This window comes from Hakea prostrata, chromosome 6 (genome assembly GCF_041222555.1).
Source record: "Hakea prostrata isolate BN-2017 chromosome 6, UWA_Hpros_2, whole genome shotgun sequence".
Lineage (NCBI taxonomy): Eukaryota > Viridiplantae > Streptophyta > Magnoliopsida > Proteales > Proteaceae > Hakea > Hakea prostrata.
The window spans coordinates 24,083,594-24,101,558 of NC_142605.1; the positions used below are offsets into that span (position 1 = coordinate 24,083,594).

General features: G+C 35.7%; 1 protein-coding gene across 3 annotated transcripts in view; it reads right to left on the reverse strand.

The window, feature by feature from the left end:
• LOC149012772 (uncharacterized) overlaps positions 1-12,229 on the reverse strand; it is a 37,479-nt gene extending 25,250 nt beyond the window's left edge. For 2 of the 3 annotated variants that reach the window (XM_089157899.1, XM_089157901.1), the window contains exons 1-5: positions 11,980-12,229; positions 11,823-11,886; positions 7,053-7,178; positions 6,883-6,926; positions 3,205-6,237 (exon numbers count right to left, since the gene is read on the reverse strand). In XM_089157899.1, the coding sequence (XP_089014025.1) occupies positions 3,205-6,237; positions 6,883-6,926; positions 7,053-7,166 (3,191 nt within the window). In that variant the 5' untranslated portion in view covers positions 7,167-7,178; positions 11,823-11,886; positions 11,980-12,229. The remainder of the gene's footprint in view (positions 1-3,204; positions 6,238-6,882; positions 6,927-7,052; positions 7,179-11,822; positions 11,887-11,979) is intronic. The other variant, XM_089157900.1, reaches the window with a different exon arrangement.
• Positions 12,230-17,965: the final 5,736 nt, after the last annotated feature.

A 17,965-nucleotide genomic window follows, 5' to 3' on the forward strand; every position in this document is an offset into this window, starting at 1 on the left:
ATTTTCTCTTTTTTTAATCATAATTTATGCTACAATGCCGTATATAAATTTAAATATGTGAGCCATTTCGGAATCAAGACCCAATTTGCAAATGAACTCCGAGGCCCAAAGTGTCTGTCGACAACAGGATGTGAAGCATGAGCCATATTCAACATTGATAATCAATGAATCATTAAATAAACAATGACTTGGAAATCAGAATAATGAGATCTATTAATTTATCATGTCGGCACTGTTTGGTTAAAAAAATGGAAAAATGGATATATCAATTCTGATTACTGATCTATGCACAAGAGTACAAGACACTTTATTTGGCGTCACACTATCATAGAGGTAAGTAAGAATGTAAAATTGCTACTTTCATTTTCATTTTTCACATTGATTACTGACATAGTATATACTACATAATTATTGTTATGAATCTTATGATGCTTGATGAGATGAAGTTATGTTTTTTTTTTTTTTTGGGGATATTTTTCATAATTGTGATTCTTGAATTTTTATTTTTTTTATTTTTATGAATGTGATTGTTGAATGTTTGTTTAGTACTTTAGTTTATTATAAAAAGTATTTGTATTAAAAAATAGTTTAAAATTAGTTATATTAAAAATATTGACTAAACCGCTTTGGTCGGTTTATTGCCGCCTAAGCATCACCTAATCGCCAAGACGGAGCCCAAATCACTTTGCCGCTTTAATAACCATGCCTTGAAGTTCCATCACGATTGCTTCTAGATCCTCCGCTCTACCATCCAACCTATTTCTAGTCGTCCCCTGGATCAACAATCTCTAATGCCAGTTGATAATACCCTGACCTGAACCCTAGATTAGATGGATAGAACCCTCCCCCGGGCAACTCTAGATATCAGCTCTTGGCAACACCCTGCAACTACAGTCATTCACCAAGCCACACACGCACACACACTTCCCACATCAATTTGTTCACTCCCTCACACACACAGAGCAATTGAATAAACAGAATCTGAAGAGGAACATAAATGGCTAATACGATAGACTCAACTAACTTTCCAAACCCAAATTCACTCGTCAATATGCCCTAACTGAGGGTCTTCCCTTCTCTGCAAGCAATCTTGCCCACAAAAACATTATTCAATGCACCCTTCTTCCTTATTCTCTAATGTCCCTCTATTATAGCCCCAACAAATCCAAACTACTTTCCACATATCCAAAATGAGAGTGGCAACTCCCTAATAGAAACCCACCACTTGTCCTTATCCTTTTGTGGCTGATCCTGTCTCCTACACGGTCCCGTGGGTTTGATACCCTACATCTCCTCTACCCCTACAGTATGTTAGTGTCTTAACAAGTTGTTTTTATCTTTAGTATTTAGTGGAGCTGGACTAGGACTTCATTTTGGGTCCATATATTTCAGTTTCCTAGTCCATTTAGGTTACCTAATATGTTAAAGATTAGGTTAGACTCTTCCTTTCAAGTATAAAAGCTTATTTGAGAGAATTTTATATAAGGTTATGATACGGGCATTATTTACATATCTAGACACAAAAGCATTCCCCCTCATTTAGAGATGATTTGAATAAAAATAAAATACAACTTTGTTATGAGAACTTTGGTGCTCTTAGCAATGCAAAACGGCATTGGCATCCCAAGCCTGATCTCTCTTTTTTTTCCTCCCAAAACACTAGCTCCACCCCCCCCCCTTTTTTTTTGTTTTTCAAGTTTCCATGAACTAAGTAACCCACTGACTATTCCCACCATCTCAGCCTATATTTTGATCAAATCTTCCTCACATCCATTGGGGAGCTCAACGAAAATTGCAGCTTCATCTGACCATTACAAACCTCAGTTTTCCTCATCCTTCACTTTCTAGAAACCAAAAACTTTTAAACCCAAGTTCCTATATTTTTCAAATCTATGAATATTTTACCAACCTCGAAACCCCAAACCTTCAAGACTACAGTACACTGTCTCGACATAACCCTACCGTCAACATAGGTCTTACCATTCCTAATTTGACTCTGACTAACCTGTGCTTGCTTACCAGTCCATCCTTCACCATGGAGAATGGCTTACAGTTGGTCTTCAACCATTCTAGGACTCTACATCAGTCCTTCCCCAACCCCCAACCCAAAGTAAATAACTAAATACTGAAAAATCTTAAAAGCCATATGACTCTTCCTTTTCTCTCTCCCCCCCCCCCCATCTGACTCATTAGGAAACCAGCCATATGACTCTTCCTTTTCCTGTCTCCTACTTCTAACTCTGATGGCTGCCAACCTCCTACCCACATTTCACTTAGAAGCCACACACTGTTCTTATTAAATTTTGAAGAACAAATACTTCTATTTTTCTTATTTTATTGATTCGCTTAGTGTTATTAACCTACTGATGACCCATAAAAATACACACAATTGCTGCACATCTCCATATTTCTTGCTTAGTTCTACATTCTGTGACCCATAAAAATACACACAATTGCAGCACATCTCCGTATTTCTTGCTTAGTTCTACATTCTGTGTGATGTGGAAATAGTTAGATCAAGTAATCATAGAAGAGCATGTAACTTAATCTTATTTGATGTAATTGACTGCCGATATTGTCTTAAGTATATTTCTATTTGCTCCTCTACTCACATATACTGCACTGCCGATCAATGACATAAAGTATGTTTATATATATATATATATATATATATATATATATATATATATATATATATATATAATTTTTTTTTTTTTTTTTTTTTTTTTTTTTTTTTTTTTTTTTTTCCTATTTCCCAATTTGTATCCACAAATTGACTTATTTCTAGAACAGTGCATCTTAGAATCAAGATATTTGGCGTGACTGAACAATATCATTAACCTATCAACTTGCACCTAAATAGATCCTGGGCAGGGATAAATCAATATGAGGCCAATTATATGTAGCTTCTCTTCCTAAATATCCCTCAAAAAGCAGAGGATCTGGAAATTTATCCCCATCTGTAATACAAATATGAAAGTTCTACCATAACAATTCAGTGAGTTGCTGGTAAAAGAAACCACCAAAAGCTTCAAGGAATTTCTTATATGAATTATAAAATCAAGGTACTAAGATTTTGAGTAATTAAAGAAGTCTATCATATTTAGCAGACTGAAATTCAGTGTATTTCATTGACTGCTATTGACCCAAAAGTAGGTGCTGGCAGGTTACTATTAAGGAAAATACGGGGCACAAAAGGGTTACCTCTCAAACAGTGGCCGTCTTTGTTGTGGTTGTTCCAACTCAAAATATTCAAAAAGGAGCTCAGGATCATCACAGCAGGCATGACCAAATGAATGGTCATTTAACAAATCTCTAACATGTGTTGATGAAGGCTCTGACTGACATGATAGACTCACATGTTGTGATGAATATTTGTCATCTTGTCTGCAAGGTTGAGGTATAAGTACAGAAAAAATCGGATGTTGGCCAATATGTGAGGGGCTTTGTGATGCATCATCAATCTCCGAAGCTTCAGAGACCTCAGAAAAGGGAGTCCCAGTGCTATTGTTCATTGGATGTTTCTGACATTTACTAAACAATTGAACTGCTGATAGAAATGGAACGAAATAGGCACGAAACTCAAAACGGTCAATACCCAATCTCTTTGAGTTCAGATAGTCATCTACCTTAACTTCCAAACCATAGTTCCCATGCTTCTCATACCACTGCCAAAGGCCTCCCAAAGAAACATTTGGCATTTGATGCCTGCACAGGGAAGCACCAACACGCTCTTGCAAGCAAGTCTGACAATGCTGTATGCTGCATCTCTGGGCAATGACTGGGGAAGCAGAATGAAGAAGTTTCTCAAACTCTGCAAGAGAACTACCAGTAGCAAATTGAACAGCTTCAGAATCTAACTGTAACCTATATGCATCGTTTACAGCTTGTATTATCTTAAGTGAATCAGTCTCAAATGCAGAACTTCTAAAGTTTTTGTATGGATCCGTTGAAACATGGTTTGCTAGATCATGTGTTTTACTCTGCTCAATGGACATGCAATCGTTATAGCCTATCGGGTTCCGAATCCGGCCTTCATCATCAGAAAGTGAACCACTGATATTCCCAGTATCCCTTCTAAGAGATGCATTATTGACATCCATTAAAGGAAGAGGAGTTTCACAACTGGAACTTAACTCCTCTTCTGCATTGCTGTGTGAAGCACATTGATCTTTGACTAATTCATCAACAGGTGGTACTGATGCATTCGTAGGTATCCTCATGCTTTTTAAGTCAGCATCTTTCCTCCCAACAGGTACCCACTTCTGCAAGATTGACCCACAATTATTTTCTTGAATGTTGTATTCCTCTGGAGGATAATCTCTTTCTGGTGTTGCGGATCTGTTAATTGTTGGAAGATGAAGGTTGGATTGCGCCTCTAACAGATTTGACTTGTCTAGAGAAGCAATACTCTTAGATGATGCACTGCTCTGGTTTTGTTCAGCTTGGTCATTGATGGTACGGACACCTCCATACTGCTTCTTTCCTTCTGGACAGCCTTGAGATGTTTGAATCCTTTCTAGAGGAATGCAACCAACCTTATCTGCTTGAAGGTTGGTGCTGACACATTCAATTTGACAATTAGAGGTTGAGTGCACCTTAAATGGGATATCTGATGCTTCCTTCTGCTGCATATTACCACTAGTAGGTCTATTTGAGGTAATTTTACAAGCATTGACTCCATTCCTAGGGTGATATTTCAACTCTGATTTCAAGCAAGCACTGGGCTTCTTTTTCAGCTTTTCAGAAATCTTGACCTTTAAGTTATCCTTGCCTTCCAATTTTAATATAGCTGAATCAGAAGCATTTGAACCCCTTTTAAGCAAGGGAGCCTCCTTGGAAGCAGTATCAAACTGCAAATCAACAGAATCCACATTTTTCGGTTCACAGAGGTGTCCATCTGCATCATTTCTCTGGACCTTCCGCCAAACAGAATGATTATTTTCCTTTCCTGTACGTCCTTGTAAACATCCGCTGCCACTTAATCTGTGCCCAGATAGTTTTCTTTCTTTTTTACTTCTCTTCCCAGGGATAAATGAGTTCCCATCGTTGCTGCTACAACCCTGGGTTCCACTTTTCATTCTTTCAGCAAGATTATAGGCATCAACTGTCCCCTTTGAAGAGTTTTCATGAGGACTTTCCTTTCTAGCAGTATGCAACAGACTCCCACTATTACCAGAATGAAGTGATTCTGATGGGTTATTTCCATCTCCTTCTCGGAAAGAGGACTTTTCTTCATCATCACCTCCATTTGTACTATAGTCACTGTTCCAACCATCAGAATATGAGTCCAATACAGGAGTACTACTTATATCAGAGAAGACTTCCAAAGATGTACCTATCCCCTTCAGGCAGGTATCCATTGTTTCCCTATCGTTGGTAGAAAATAGTGTTTCCATGGCTTTCACCTGACAATCAGGATAAACTGGAAAATGTTTGTCTGTAGACTCCTGATGTTGTAATGGCACTACAGCTTCAGACTCATTCACCTCACCGCTGTACGACGTGCGCACTCTAGTTGTTGCATAACGGTTAAGTAAATCACTGTTATCATGCTCAATGCCATTTTTATTCACTGTATTCTCCTGCAAACAAACCACTGGAACAATTGCATTCTCAGTTACCAGTCCAACCCCACTAACCCGATCATTGTAAGCACAAGATTCAGAGGTAGAACTGCTGCAGACACCTTCTTCACATAAAGCTTCTGGTTCAGTCAAGTCAGTGCTGCATAAAGGTTTTTTGAGTTGTTTCCCCTTCTTTTTCCCCTTCTTCCTAGAGTTCTTTTTCACAGCCTTACTGATTTTGGAAGTATTATTAACTTGTTGAGCCAAAAAATTCACATTAGAATCATCCTGGGCCAATTCAGGTGTACCATTGGTCATAGAAGAATCCTGCAGGGTGGAACTGCCAGATATCTTGGCTGCTTTGGTCTTCTTATTAGTTGAGGTCATCGTCGGAGAGTGTTGCAGAAAATTTGACCCAGAAGTCCTGCTGGGAGTTAAAGAATTTGCAGAATATGTATGTTCAGGAGGATGGCTCCTCTGTGTACTTTGTGGATCAACATGGAATGTAATAGCAGGTGGTAAAGGAACCAAATCAAGACCTTCCATTTTCACATGAGATCCAGAACCCAACTGGTTTCTTTGGTCAGGACCTTTCAGAGGCAGAAAAATGGGTGCAACAACTTTCCAGCGCACATCAGGATCAAAGGCAACAAATGTGACAAGAACATACCTGACAATGAATGAGAAAAGAGACAAATTACAGGCTACTATAGAAAATAAATGATGGAAAATACCAAGTAAAAATGCCAAATGGCCTAATATGTTTTGAACCACCATAGATTTGTAGGAAGTAAACTCAAAGATGTCCAGATCAAAAGGTCAATAGTTAATCCAGGCTTCCAGCAGGTTTGTAACCAGAAAAATAATGGCTCAGAAAATGCAACCAAATTGCAGGGACACTTAACACCAGCCCTAAGCCACTTCAGCAGCATTAGAACACACAACTATTCTCTTTTCTAATTTAGCACAAGTGCACTTTATGGATATCATATGCTCTCCAAAAAAGGGTGAATGAGGTTAAATATCCAGAACCCCCCAGCAGCCCTTATATCAAAGTATATTTACTTCCAAGTATAAATTGCTCAGGTGCGATCAAAGTTTTCATTAGTCACCAAAAAAATCGAATTTTTGTAAAATCAAAACTAGAGTAGAAAGTATCTGAATTTCAATGACATGATATCTGTAGCTAACGAATTAAGGATAGAGAGAATCAGCTGCACTATGTGCTTCCCATTGACCAACCCAAATTATAAACAAATCAAGCTTAGTTCAAGGCATCAGACAGAACCCAAACAATTAATGAGTCATACATTACCTTTGATCAGAATTCCTCTGAACGAGCTCAGATACTTCACGATCCTGAAAAGTTAGATGGACAGCCATAATCCAAATAGGTCAAAGACAGTGTGTGAATTACCAAAAGCATGGCAACAATGGAAATTTAGCATTTGGAAGGTCAAACCTTCCAACAAAAGAATGTATTACCTTTAAAAAGGTTTTTTGTTTGCTATGTTCTAAAGATGTCTTTGACAGAGACCGATTTCCTCCTTTAGCAACTTTCTCAATTTTGCCCTTGCTTCTTTGAATGGAACACGGCATCTTTTGCTTCACCTGTTCATGTCAACTATTAACCGCTAAACAGGGAAAGTGCAATTGAGAACCAATTAACAGGGAACCAGTCCAATCATAGTTTTTACAGTGGAAGTTCCCTCAGCTAAACAAAAGCTTTAGGAGAAGCACCAACATCTTATCATATATCCACACAAATACCAATGATAAAATATTTCAGGTCAAAAATTTACAGCTACACCACAAGAACAGTCTACAACCAGTCAATATCCATCAGTACCACGGTTCAAGAAGTCAGTAGTGATGCAAATCTAAACATCTACATCCGCTAGAAGTCCAAGAAGCAGTAGTTATAGTAGTTGCTCTACTTAGTTTAGTTTTTCTTATCCTTCCTTATTTGATCTAATTGATACAGTTGCCTAGTTCTGGCTCAGTCTTGGTTTAAATTAAGTCCTCATGTGATTCATGTGACCACTTAATTAGTAACATGACTTATTAGCATGTAAATCAGGACCAGTTCACACCTGCCTACGACTTTCAAGGGAAGTAATATTTTGGTTTTCAGACAATTTGCTTTCCTACGACTTATTTCCTCATCTTTGTTGCGTGTTGTGCTCCCCCACCCCTACTATATTTTTTTTCCCTTCCCAACTTTGGATTCTCTCCCTCTCACTGATTCTCTTTTTCATGTTTCCCACATTTTTCTTTTCTTTTCTTTTCTTTTCTTTTCTTTTCTTTTCTTTTCCTATTTGAATTCAGATTTCATAAAAATTACTCTTAAGAAGAAAAAACATTATTGCACAAGAAGGGTTTTCAAACCCCTGACATTTACTAATTAGACTTAAATCCAACCATTAAGCTACATATTAGTTTGTGAAATAAAATATAATAAAATAAACATTTGAACCTATAGAGCTTGGGAAGTACAAGTTACAACTGGGCCTGGCCAGTTTTAACAGGTCGCGAGCCTATTTTATGAACCTAAGAATCAAGTGCCCAGAATAAGTACAAAAATAGTTTAATAACTCATTTAAATATCTAAATTCTGCCTACTTAAGTTATAGGAGCAGCATAGTCTTTTCTTATTTCTTGTTTTAGTTTTAAGTGTCCAAGACATAAATCTATTCAGTATACCACCTAGAGGGAAGACTAAAGTACAGTTCAGATTATTAAATTTTTTTTTTATGCTTCGAGCATCTTTTATGAGTGTTTGCTGCTGCAACTTCTAGTTTTGCTCAATGTCGAAGATTGAGGAAACTCTAGGTTTTAGGTGAGATCAAGGTGAGAACCTTGCTGTGGTTGCACTGGTTATTAAATTTCTTTTTATGCTTCGATGTTTCTTATGAGTGTTTGCTGCTGCAACTTCTAGTTTTGCTTCGATATTTCTTGTGAGTGTTTGGTGAGCAACTTCTAGTTTTGCTAAATGTCCAAGATTGAAGAAACTCCAAGGTTTTAGGCGAGATCAAGGTCAACACCTTGCTGTGGCTGCACTAGTAACCTTCAAGATACCATCTCCATTCAATCCAAGCCTATAAAATGTGCCCCAACCAGGTATCTGGCAGAAAGGAGGAGAAAAATAGCCGATTATTTTCTTATATCTATTTAAATAAAAGAAAACAATCATCAGTTGTCCTACTGGATCAGGCAAACTGCTTTCTTATTTGAAAACCGAATCTCACACAGTTGACTTAAAGAGAAAACTCATATCAGCAGAATTTATGGTTGGTCTCTGAAACAACTCTGAAGTTATACACATGTTATATACGTTTGTAGAACCAATATTCATGTAATAAACTTGCAGCATTTAAAGACACCATATGCCTTCAAAAACCCCTAACCTTGTAAGTCGAAAGTAGACTATTCAATTGGCAATGTTCACTCCAATCTCCTTATAGAAGTATAACAAATCCGACTCCTGTCAGGAGTACAAGAAGTAACAAAAATGATTCTATTTATACTTTATAAGGTAAATCTAAGTGGAATTTTTCTGTGATATGGTGCAAAAGAATTTCTTGGCCTACGTCCACTGTTTGTTCATCGTTGACTTAAAAGCTGGGAAGGATGGATTTCTTATTGGACATGTATTCTTTCAACTATTGCTTTGAGGAATGGGGATGACAGGATAGAAGATGGTTCATACAATTCTTCGGGCGATATAGATGGAGAGGTATTAGTTAACCTATACGACAGTAAGTGTTCAGTATAGCAAACATCAATCAGGTACTCCATGGGAAAGACAACATCTAAGAAAGAATAACTAGATGTTCACGTTTCCAAGAGAGAGGAAAATTTGCACTATTTTGAGCTGTAGGTCTCAGATTTCTTATTCTTCTGATACACTATCTGAACACACACACACACATATATAAGAGCAGCGGGGGCCCCGGACTATGCAAAAGAATCAAGGGGTCCGGTAGGACCATAGTGGTTCCCCCCCGCCTTTGGTGATTGACCGAACAAATAGGCCGTCATCTATGCCCCTTAATGAATATATATATATATAGAATTTTCATAACAGATCAATCTACAAACAAATATTAATATAACCATTCCAAAACTGTTAAAATTCTTGTGACCGAACAAAAAACAGAAAAGAAAGTAAACCAGACAGCATCAACAACCCCATGCCAAAATGACATCTTCAGGAAACCCCAATAGTTATATACCAACAAAACTCATTATCCGGTTACTGAGTAGCTTTCTGGGCACTTCCAAGTTCCAAATATTCTAGGGTTGTCAAAGAATATCCTAAAAGGGTTGAGCTATTCTACATTTATAAGAGTCTAAAAGCTATTAAATCTATTTGTAGCTTCCATGCATTGGCATGGAACCAGTTATAAAAATTTATCTGCACAAGGGAGGGATGAAATATTGACAAGGTAACCATTGAAATTGGTGATCACAAACACATCTGAATAATATATGAAGTTCTAAGGAAAAGCATCAAGGTTAAATGTGGAACTCATCATTTATATCAAGGCAGGCTTAGGACCAAGGAAATTGAATTGCAAGCTTTAACTTGTTTGTGTATTTTATCTACAGAACCAAATTGCACATCGAAAAACAAGCCCATCTGAGATCATGAAAGTACAACATCAAGTTCAGTGTTTATGATCCACAGACAGAAAAGTTGACAACACATTTTACACTTGCTTGCGAAAGTGAGTGCTTTACACTGGCCACAGGGACTAGAAGCACTTCATTATTTCCTAAAGCAAGAGTGTGGTTCATAGGATTTCATTCCAGCCTCAAACACGAAACAATCTTAAGAGAAAAAAGGACCACATAGTTCTAGTAAGGCTATAACAAGCAAAGCTTCAAGAGTGTATCAAAAGGATATTTACTGAAGCCTTAGAAAAGAGTCACAACCAACTGAAATATGCAGTCTAATTATTGAAAGTATATCTACTGAACCTTGAAAAAGAATCACAACCACGGATATGCAGTCTAATAAATTGTGGCAGGAAAGTTGTTACTAACATTTGCATTACCTTAGTTAAAAATAAATAAATAAATAAAAATCCCAAAGCCTAAGACTCCAAATGGGCACTCCTCGCCCAAACTACCTCAGTTACCAGTCAAAACTTTGTGCAATAATGCAACAGATGAGTCACAAACAAAAATCGAGCATTACCACTCAAAAAAGGGGGAACACATGGACACAATAACACATAGACGCCTTAAACTCTTCTCTTTCTAGTGGAATTAAGTTTTCTCCACAGCTTCAATCTTTAACTATAGAAACGCCCACAATCTGAGAATGTAAGTTAATATAATAAAGAAGCTGCACCCTCTCATTTACTCACATCTGCGAACACCCTGTGAATTGTACTACAGGCAGCATATACATCCTCAGAGGGATGCAGAGAAACCAAGGAACCTATCATCTCAATTATAACTTAGAAGGGGGGGACAAGACCTTACACATCAAGAGATCTATCAGCATCCAAGAATTATAAGGAAAACAGAAAAAAAATTATCTTCCATATAATTCCCAAGACAGAAAAGAAAGTTCACAGAATAATAATCACGATGACAACGTACAAAGAGAGAGAGAGAGAGAGAGAGAGAGAGAGAGAGAGAGAGAGAGAGAGAGAGAGAGAGAGAAAAGAAAAAAGAAAGTTCTCCATACCATGTTCCTACCTCTGTATGATACATCTGCTAGAAGACATGTAAATACCAAAGAGAAGAACATAAGCAGAATTTTGGCAGAGGCCAAGAATATGATGTCCAGGAACCGAAACTTGAAAAGAGAAAAGAAAAAGAGAACCGGAAATTTGCTCATATTCAAGTCTAAATTAAAAATAACAACAATAAGAAATAATCATTTTCAAAAAAAAGCCACTAATTGCAGAAAACGCGAAATGACTGCAACCGCTAATTCACATAATCAATTAGCTCCACAGAACTATAACCCCCAAATTTTAGCTGCTGCTATATCATCATATAACAAAACAAACCCTTTTTAATTTCATTCGGATCCTTATCATCCAATTCACCAGTATATAATAACAATAATTATACAAAACTATACTTGGGGATTAACTTCACTAAATTTAACAACGGCTCGAAAAACTACCCCTAAATTTATCACACGGGGCCTAGAAAATCTGCAACCACATTTGATCACAAATAAATTTAAGAATTATAAAACGATAATCCTCGATAGGCTTACAGTGAACTTACACTGAATCAAAATTCTAGCTCAGTAAATTAAGAGTCCAACGAAGTCCGATCAATTAAACTGCAGCTGTATGAGATAAGAAAGAATAAATAAATAAAAAAGAATCTAAAGAAATGAGGAAGAAACGGAGAAGAAACGAGAAAGAAACCTTTGCATTACCTTTCCAATATCCACGCTTTTCTCGCTTTGCTTCGACGGCTCCCTTTATAAGGTAGTCCGTCTTGATCTTTTCTTCCTTAATCCTTGAACAATAAGAGAGAGAAAGGGAACAAAAAACCAGAGACTATGATAGAAATTCGTGAGAGAAACTGCAAGAAAGACAAAGGATTTGGAGTAGAAATTATACTTTTTTGGTCCAATCGTTACTAACGTTAGTAGAATCACAGAGGAAAGAAAGGAAGTAGCTGAACTGTAAATTTGCTGGACAGCAAGGGCATTTATATCAGCCATGATGGAGTAGAACGTTTTTTAACGCCAAATGTGACTATGTGAGCATGTACATAATACCAAAGGTTAGAATAAAAGATTTAGGCTCTTTTTGGGATCAATTATCATTGTCAATTATAAAATTTTCATATAAATGTTTGGACACCGAATTATTATAAAAAATAGAAAACCCCAAAACCAAAGAACTCAATGGATATGATGAGAATTTCATATCTCATGGAATTACAAGTCAAAAGAGAAAACAACACTTTATACAACCATACTTCTCTTTCACTTTCATCATTTAATAATTTTTCTACACCAAACTATTCATTCATAATTTATGATAAATACCAAACCATTCATCTACCATAATGAATTCTGACTTATTTATTTTAATAGGCATAATAGAGATGGTGATACCAAAAAGAGCCTTAGATCGGACGGATTTCTATTTTTCTGATAAAAGTGTATGTTTTATCCTATGCTTTGCTTATATTGTGTCTTTTCCATCACATTTTTTATCTAGAGATTTCAAATTATAGATTTTAAATCTATGAGTCATAATTCATAAAATTAACTGGTTGGTTAACTTGAATATGCATAATGAAATTATGAATTCATCTTGAAAAATTATTCTGTCGACGTGATTTTGTGAATGTGTAAATGTTTAGTTCTTTTATAACAGGGATAGAGATTTCACTTTATAATTAGAAATTTACAGATTCATGTTTTTAGTGTAAAAAGATGAATCTCTAGATTTCATGAATCCAAAGATTTTCACAACTAAACGGATATAAATTTCACATTCATGAATCTAAAATTTGAAATATCTTGATTGATCATAGGTGTAAGTGATGTACATTCATCACTATGTGGGACTAGGATCACGTGTCAATATAGTGGATGGATAGATTGAATATTGGGTTCGACCCTTGTGGATGGCTTTTCATTTCCAATATTAAAAAGGCACCAATACCAAAACAACATCTACATGAACTGTTGCAACAAAATGAAAATTCTTCCTTTAGATTGATATTTTTCGATTCTTACGTGGTCCCACTCGGAGAGGAGATACTGGTAAATAGCCACGTGTAAGGAAATGAGCTGCCACTTACCGTCTCTACTATATATGGCCATATTTGTGCCACCTTACACATTACGTAACAGTTTTACTAAAAAACGGCGTTTTTTCCATTTTCGTTTTCTAACTTTTTAACAGGCTTTGAGCATAGTTTTGGCTATTTGGCAAACCATGTGCTGACGACATTTAGAAATGATTAGGAACAAATTGACATTTTGGTAATAAAATTTACTTAAGAACAATTTCTATGACAAAAAATGCCATACATATATGATGCATTTGTTTGTAAAGGTGGAGTGGAAAAAATGGGTAAAAAAAAAACATGTAGGCTCATGGGGTGAGAGAGAAATAAATAAAATTGTATAAAAGTGTTAATTGTGGTCCTACATTTTACATTTTTTTACAAAGTCATACACATTTTGTAGGATTTTAAAAAGGCTTGGGTAGAAAAGTTGGGTTGCCACCTCACCAGATAAGTTTATTCTCTAACTTTCCCATTCAAAACAACCAAACAATATACATTTTTAGGATTTAAAGGAAAGTAATAAAAATTTATTTTTTTTCAAAAATTTTTCACTCCATCTTATTCCAGTGAACGTAGGCTGTGTTTGTTTGCAAAGGTGGGTGGAAAAAAAAAAAAAAAAAAAAACATGTGGGTCCCATGTATAGTGGGGTGAGGGAGAATGAAAAAAATAAAAGGTTTTGTGAAAAACTGATAATAGTGGGTCCCACTTTTCACTTTTTCAAACTTTTCCACAAAGTCTCACCAAATTTGTGGGATTTTAAAATGGTTTGGGGTGGGAAAGTTGGGCTGCCACATCAACTATCTGTCACTTTCCTACCCAATGCAACCAAACAATCTACAATTTTGGGATTTAACGAAAAAGTAAGAAGTCTACATTATTTTCAAAAAATTTTCCACCCCACCTTTATTCCAGCAAACAAACGCAGCCTTAGGGAACATATTAACAATTCAAGGGATCTTTTATCAGCCGCTAGATTAGAATCTTACAATTCATAAATTATAATGGAATCCAATATGATAATTTTCATTTGAATCCCTTGGGGTCTCATCAAAGTCATTTATAATTCAAAGAAAAATACATTTTGCATTTGCCTCTCGTGTGGACCAAAGGTGTCAAATTGTCAAGCCGAGCAAGACTCAGGCAGGGCTATTAGTCCAAACAGGTTGGACCAACACAACCTATTTAATAACCGGTTTGGTTCAGTCTCGGGCTGTGTCGGGCCATGTCAATCCTGGGTTATAGTAGAGATGCTTTTTTTTGGGGGTAAAGTAGGGATGCGACAGAAATTTTCTCATATTACAATGTATTTTCCAAATTTCTTATTTCAAAATTGATTTATTGTCACTGGTGTAAGATCCTGCGCCGGTTCTACATTATTAGTTTTGAATATTGAAATAGTTTTAATATCTCAAGTTTCTAATCAAAATTTTAAAATTCTATTACAACATAGATCCACAAGTTTTTTGTATTTTCTGTTAATTTTAATATTCTCTTAATGGTCACTCTCTTAGTTTCCAAAATAAGACATAATTGTCTACCAATGTGCCATTGATTGTTGGGCATGATTCTCTACAAACTTCAATAATATAATATTTTTTCAACCATTAATAATTATATTTTATTTGTAGTATTGTGGTGAGAATTTTATATTGAGGATATGAAGATGTGGGTTTGAATCCCATTAGTCACACTCGAATAATCTTTCGTTTAATTGTAATTACTCTTTTAATCAGGCCAATCGGTAGGGCTAACCAACGGGATAAATAGAAAAATCAAGACTAGTCTATTTGTAATCATTCCAATTTCTAGACCGATCTGTTTAGTAATGGGTCTGCTGCAAGACAGTTTTTACGAGACCAACTCAAATCGGATCTTCTAATCCAATCCCAATATTGACATCCTTGTCTATCGTATCTAAAATAATATATTAATGACATGTCCTTATTTCTATGACCAAAATACCATTATATTTTTGACTAATGGCATTTTCACTTAGAAGCTTACTCCAATGCCAAATTATTGGCGCCTCGTACATTTGTACATGATTTGAATAAGTGGAAGAAAATAAATAAAAAAGATGTAAGTGTAATAATGACAATGCATCCTTAGTTGATTTTTTTTTTTTTAATACCATTAGGGAGACAAATGCATAATGTCATTTCATTTGCACTAAAAATAACTTGTATCAAACATTGGGGAGTCCATGTGAGACTTACCCCAAAATTTTAAATATATTGGATATTGACACTTGGTTGGAGCTCTTGTTGAAGTGCATTAGCTGGCGATTGCACTCTAACATATAGCGTAAGAAAATTTGATTGAACGCCTTTCCATCATTCCTCTAAACAATTCTTCCTTCTCCGTTTATTTTCCTTCTTTCCTACAATGAAGGGTTATTTTCTCCATTGACGTTTTTGCATAATAGAGCTATGGTTGTGTTAGTGATTCGACTTCACTAGTACATCACTAGTTGACAATAGCCAATGGCAGTTGGAGAATAACAGGAACATATCACATCCCTTGTTAGCTACAAAAGAAGACCAGTGAATGGAGAACTCTTCATGGACTATTTAAGCCATTAGATAATTTTCATAACAATGTTATAAAAATTAGAGCAAATTACACAACAACCACTATATTTATGGTGAAACTAGTGACCATTCACTATTGTCTAAAAAATTACATAACATCCACATACATAATTACAAGTTACCCACAGTAAAATTTGTTATTAAAATGAATAATAAAATTAAAGGTTATTTTATTTAAATCATTTAAAAATTAAATTTCAAATTACCCAAATGCCCTAATGGCAGTAAAATTACCTAAATACCCTTAGGTGGGCGAAGGCACCCATCTTCTTCTCCCTCGCAAGAAAACGCCCACCATGGACTGAAGCTACCAGACCCCCTCTCCTGATAGAGACAACTGCTCCCACCGCCAGCTTTTCTCCTGTCCATCCACCGAGAAACTATGTGGGTTAATGGGACTATGTGGGTCGACCGTTTGAGGTGAATCGGTTCAGATCTACCACCAAAGATTTTGTCAATGGCGTACCCGTTCACTCTATCATTTGGGAGAAATGGCAAAATCCATCAATAGTTACTGTCAAGAATAAGCCAACCCATCGACTAATTTACTAGTTATGGATGGGTTTTGATCCGTTTCTTCGAAGGTTTGTCTTTTTTAATGCTTTGTGACAAGAACTTTCAAGACCAAACAAAACCAAAATTATGATTTGAAAATCTATTGCCTACTCACCATCTTTTTCTCAATTGCTCATTATTGCAAATAGTGTTTCTAAGAGAACAATATGATATTAAAAGAAATACATAACTGATGTTAGAAAGGAAACAAATTTTATAGATTTCCAAGCATTGAGAACATTGAACCCAAGCCCTCTGCCTCTGGCAAATAGAACAGGTGAGAAGTTGGTTTTGGCAGCTTTTTTATACGGTCGAAAGAAGGACAAAGGAAATAATCTGGCGTTGCATGGTGACGTCGCTAGTAGAGTTATGATTTATCGATCATATACGAAGCATTTAAGCAGAGGAAAGCCAGTGGTGAACTCTGGCAGAGGAAAAGCCCGCAGTGGGGGTGGTTGTCTTCGGCAGGGGAGGGGTCTAGTGGTTTCTAGCGTGGTGGGCAGTTTCCACAATTGGGTATAGGAGGGAATTAAACTGAGGGCATTATTGTCATTTACTTGCCCAACGGGCATTTGGATAATTTATAACCTATTTTAACAACAAATTTAATTATCGATAACTTGTTATTATGCATATGAGTGCCATGTAATTTTTGGGACAATAATAGGTGATCGCCAATTTCACCCCAAATATAGTGGATGCTATATAATTTGCTCTAAAAATTATTTATAGACATTAAATCACGAAAGCTATTTTATCTTTGATGATAAAATCTTTTTATAGTTATCACACAATTTATTTGTTTATTGTCAAAAAATGGTTTTTAATATTGAGTCTTGATAAATTGGTAAAAACGACCATGAATAATGATAACGAAAAAAATGAGACCATATTTTGTTACCACAATTTCAAGTCTAGGTGTTTTTGTACGTACCCATTATTAAGAAGAAGGACATGCATCTTGTGGAACCAAAGTAGAACATAAGAAATTGCATCATCTGTATTTGGTATTACTTTTGAAAGTTTTATCAAAAATGAAAATTTATAAAACTTTCATAGTGAAAAGAATAATTTTTAAAACAATAAAAAAGACCATACACATTGTCATTGTCTATAAGAATTATCTCTCTTTTTAAATGGACTCCTTTGTGGAACCAAAACAGAACATGAGAAATTCCACCATCTTTGTTTGGTATTATTCTTAGAAGTTTTATAAATTTTATTTTTTGTACAACTTTCAAAAGTCCTTTAGGGAAAATGATAATTTTTAAAACAATAAAAAAGACCACACACATTATCATTATTCATAAGAATTCTCTCTCCTTTATAAATTGACTCGTCCTTGTGGAACCAAAGTGAAAAAGGAGAAATTGCACTATTTTTGTATTGTCTTGAGAGTTTTATAAATTTTTATTCTTGGTAAAACTTTAAAAAGTCCATTAGTGAAAATAATAATTTTTAAA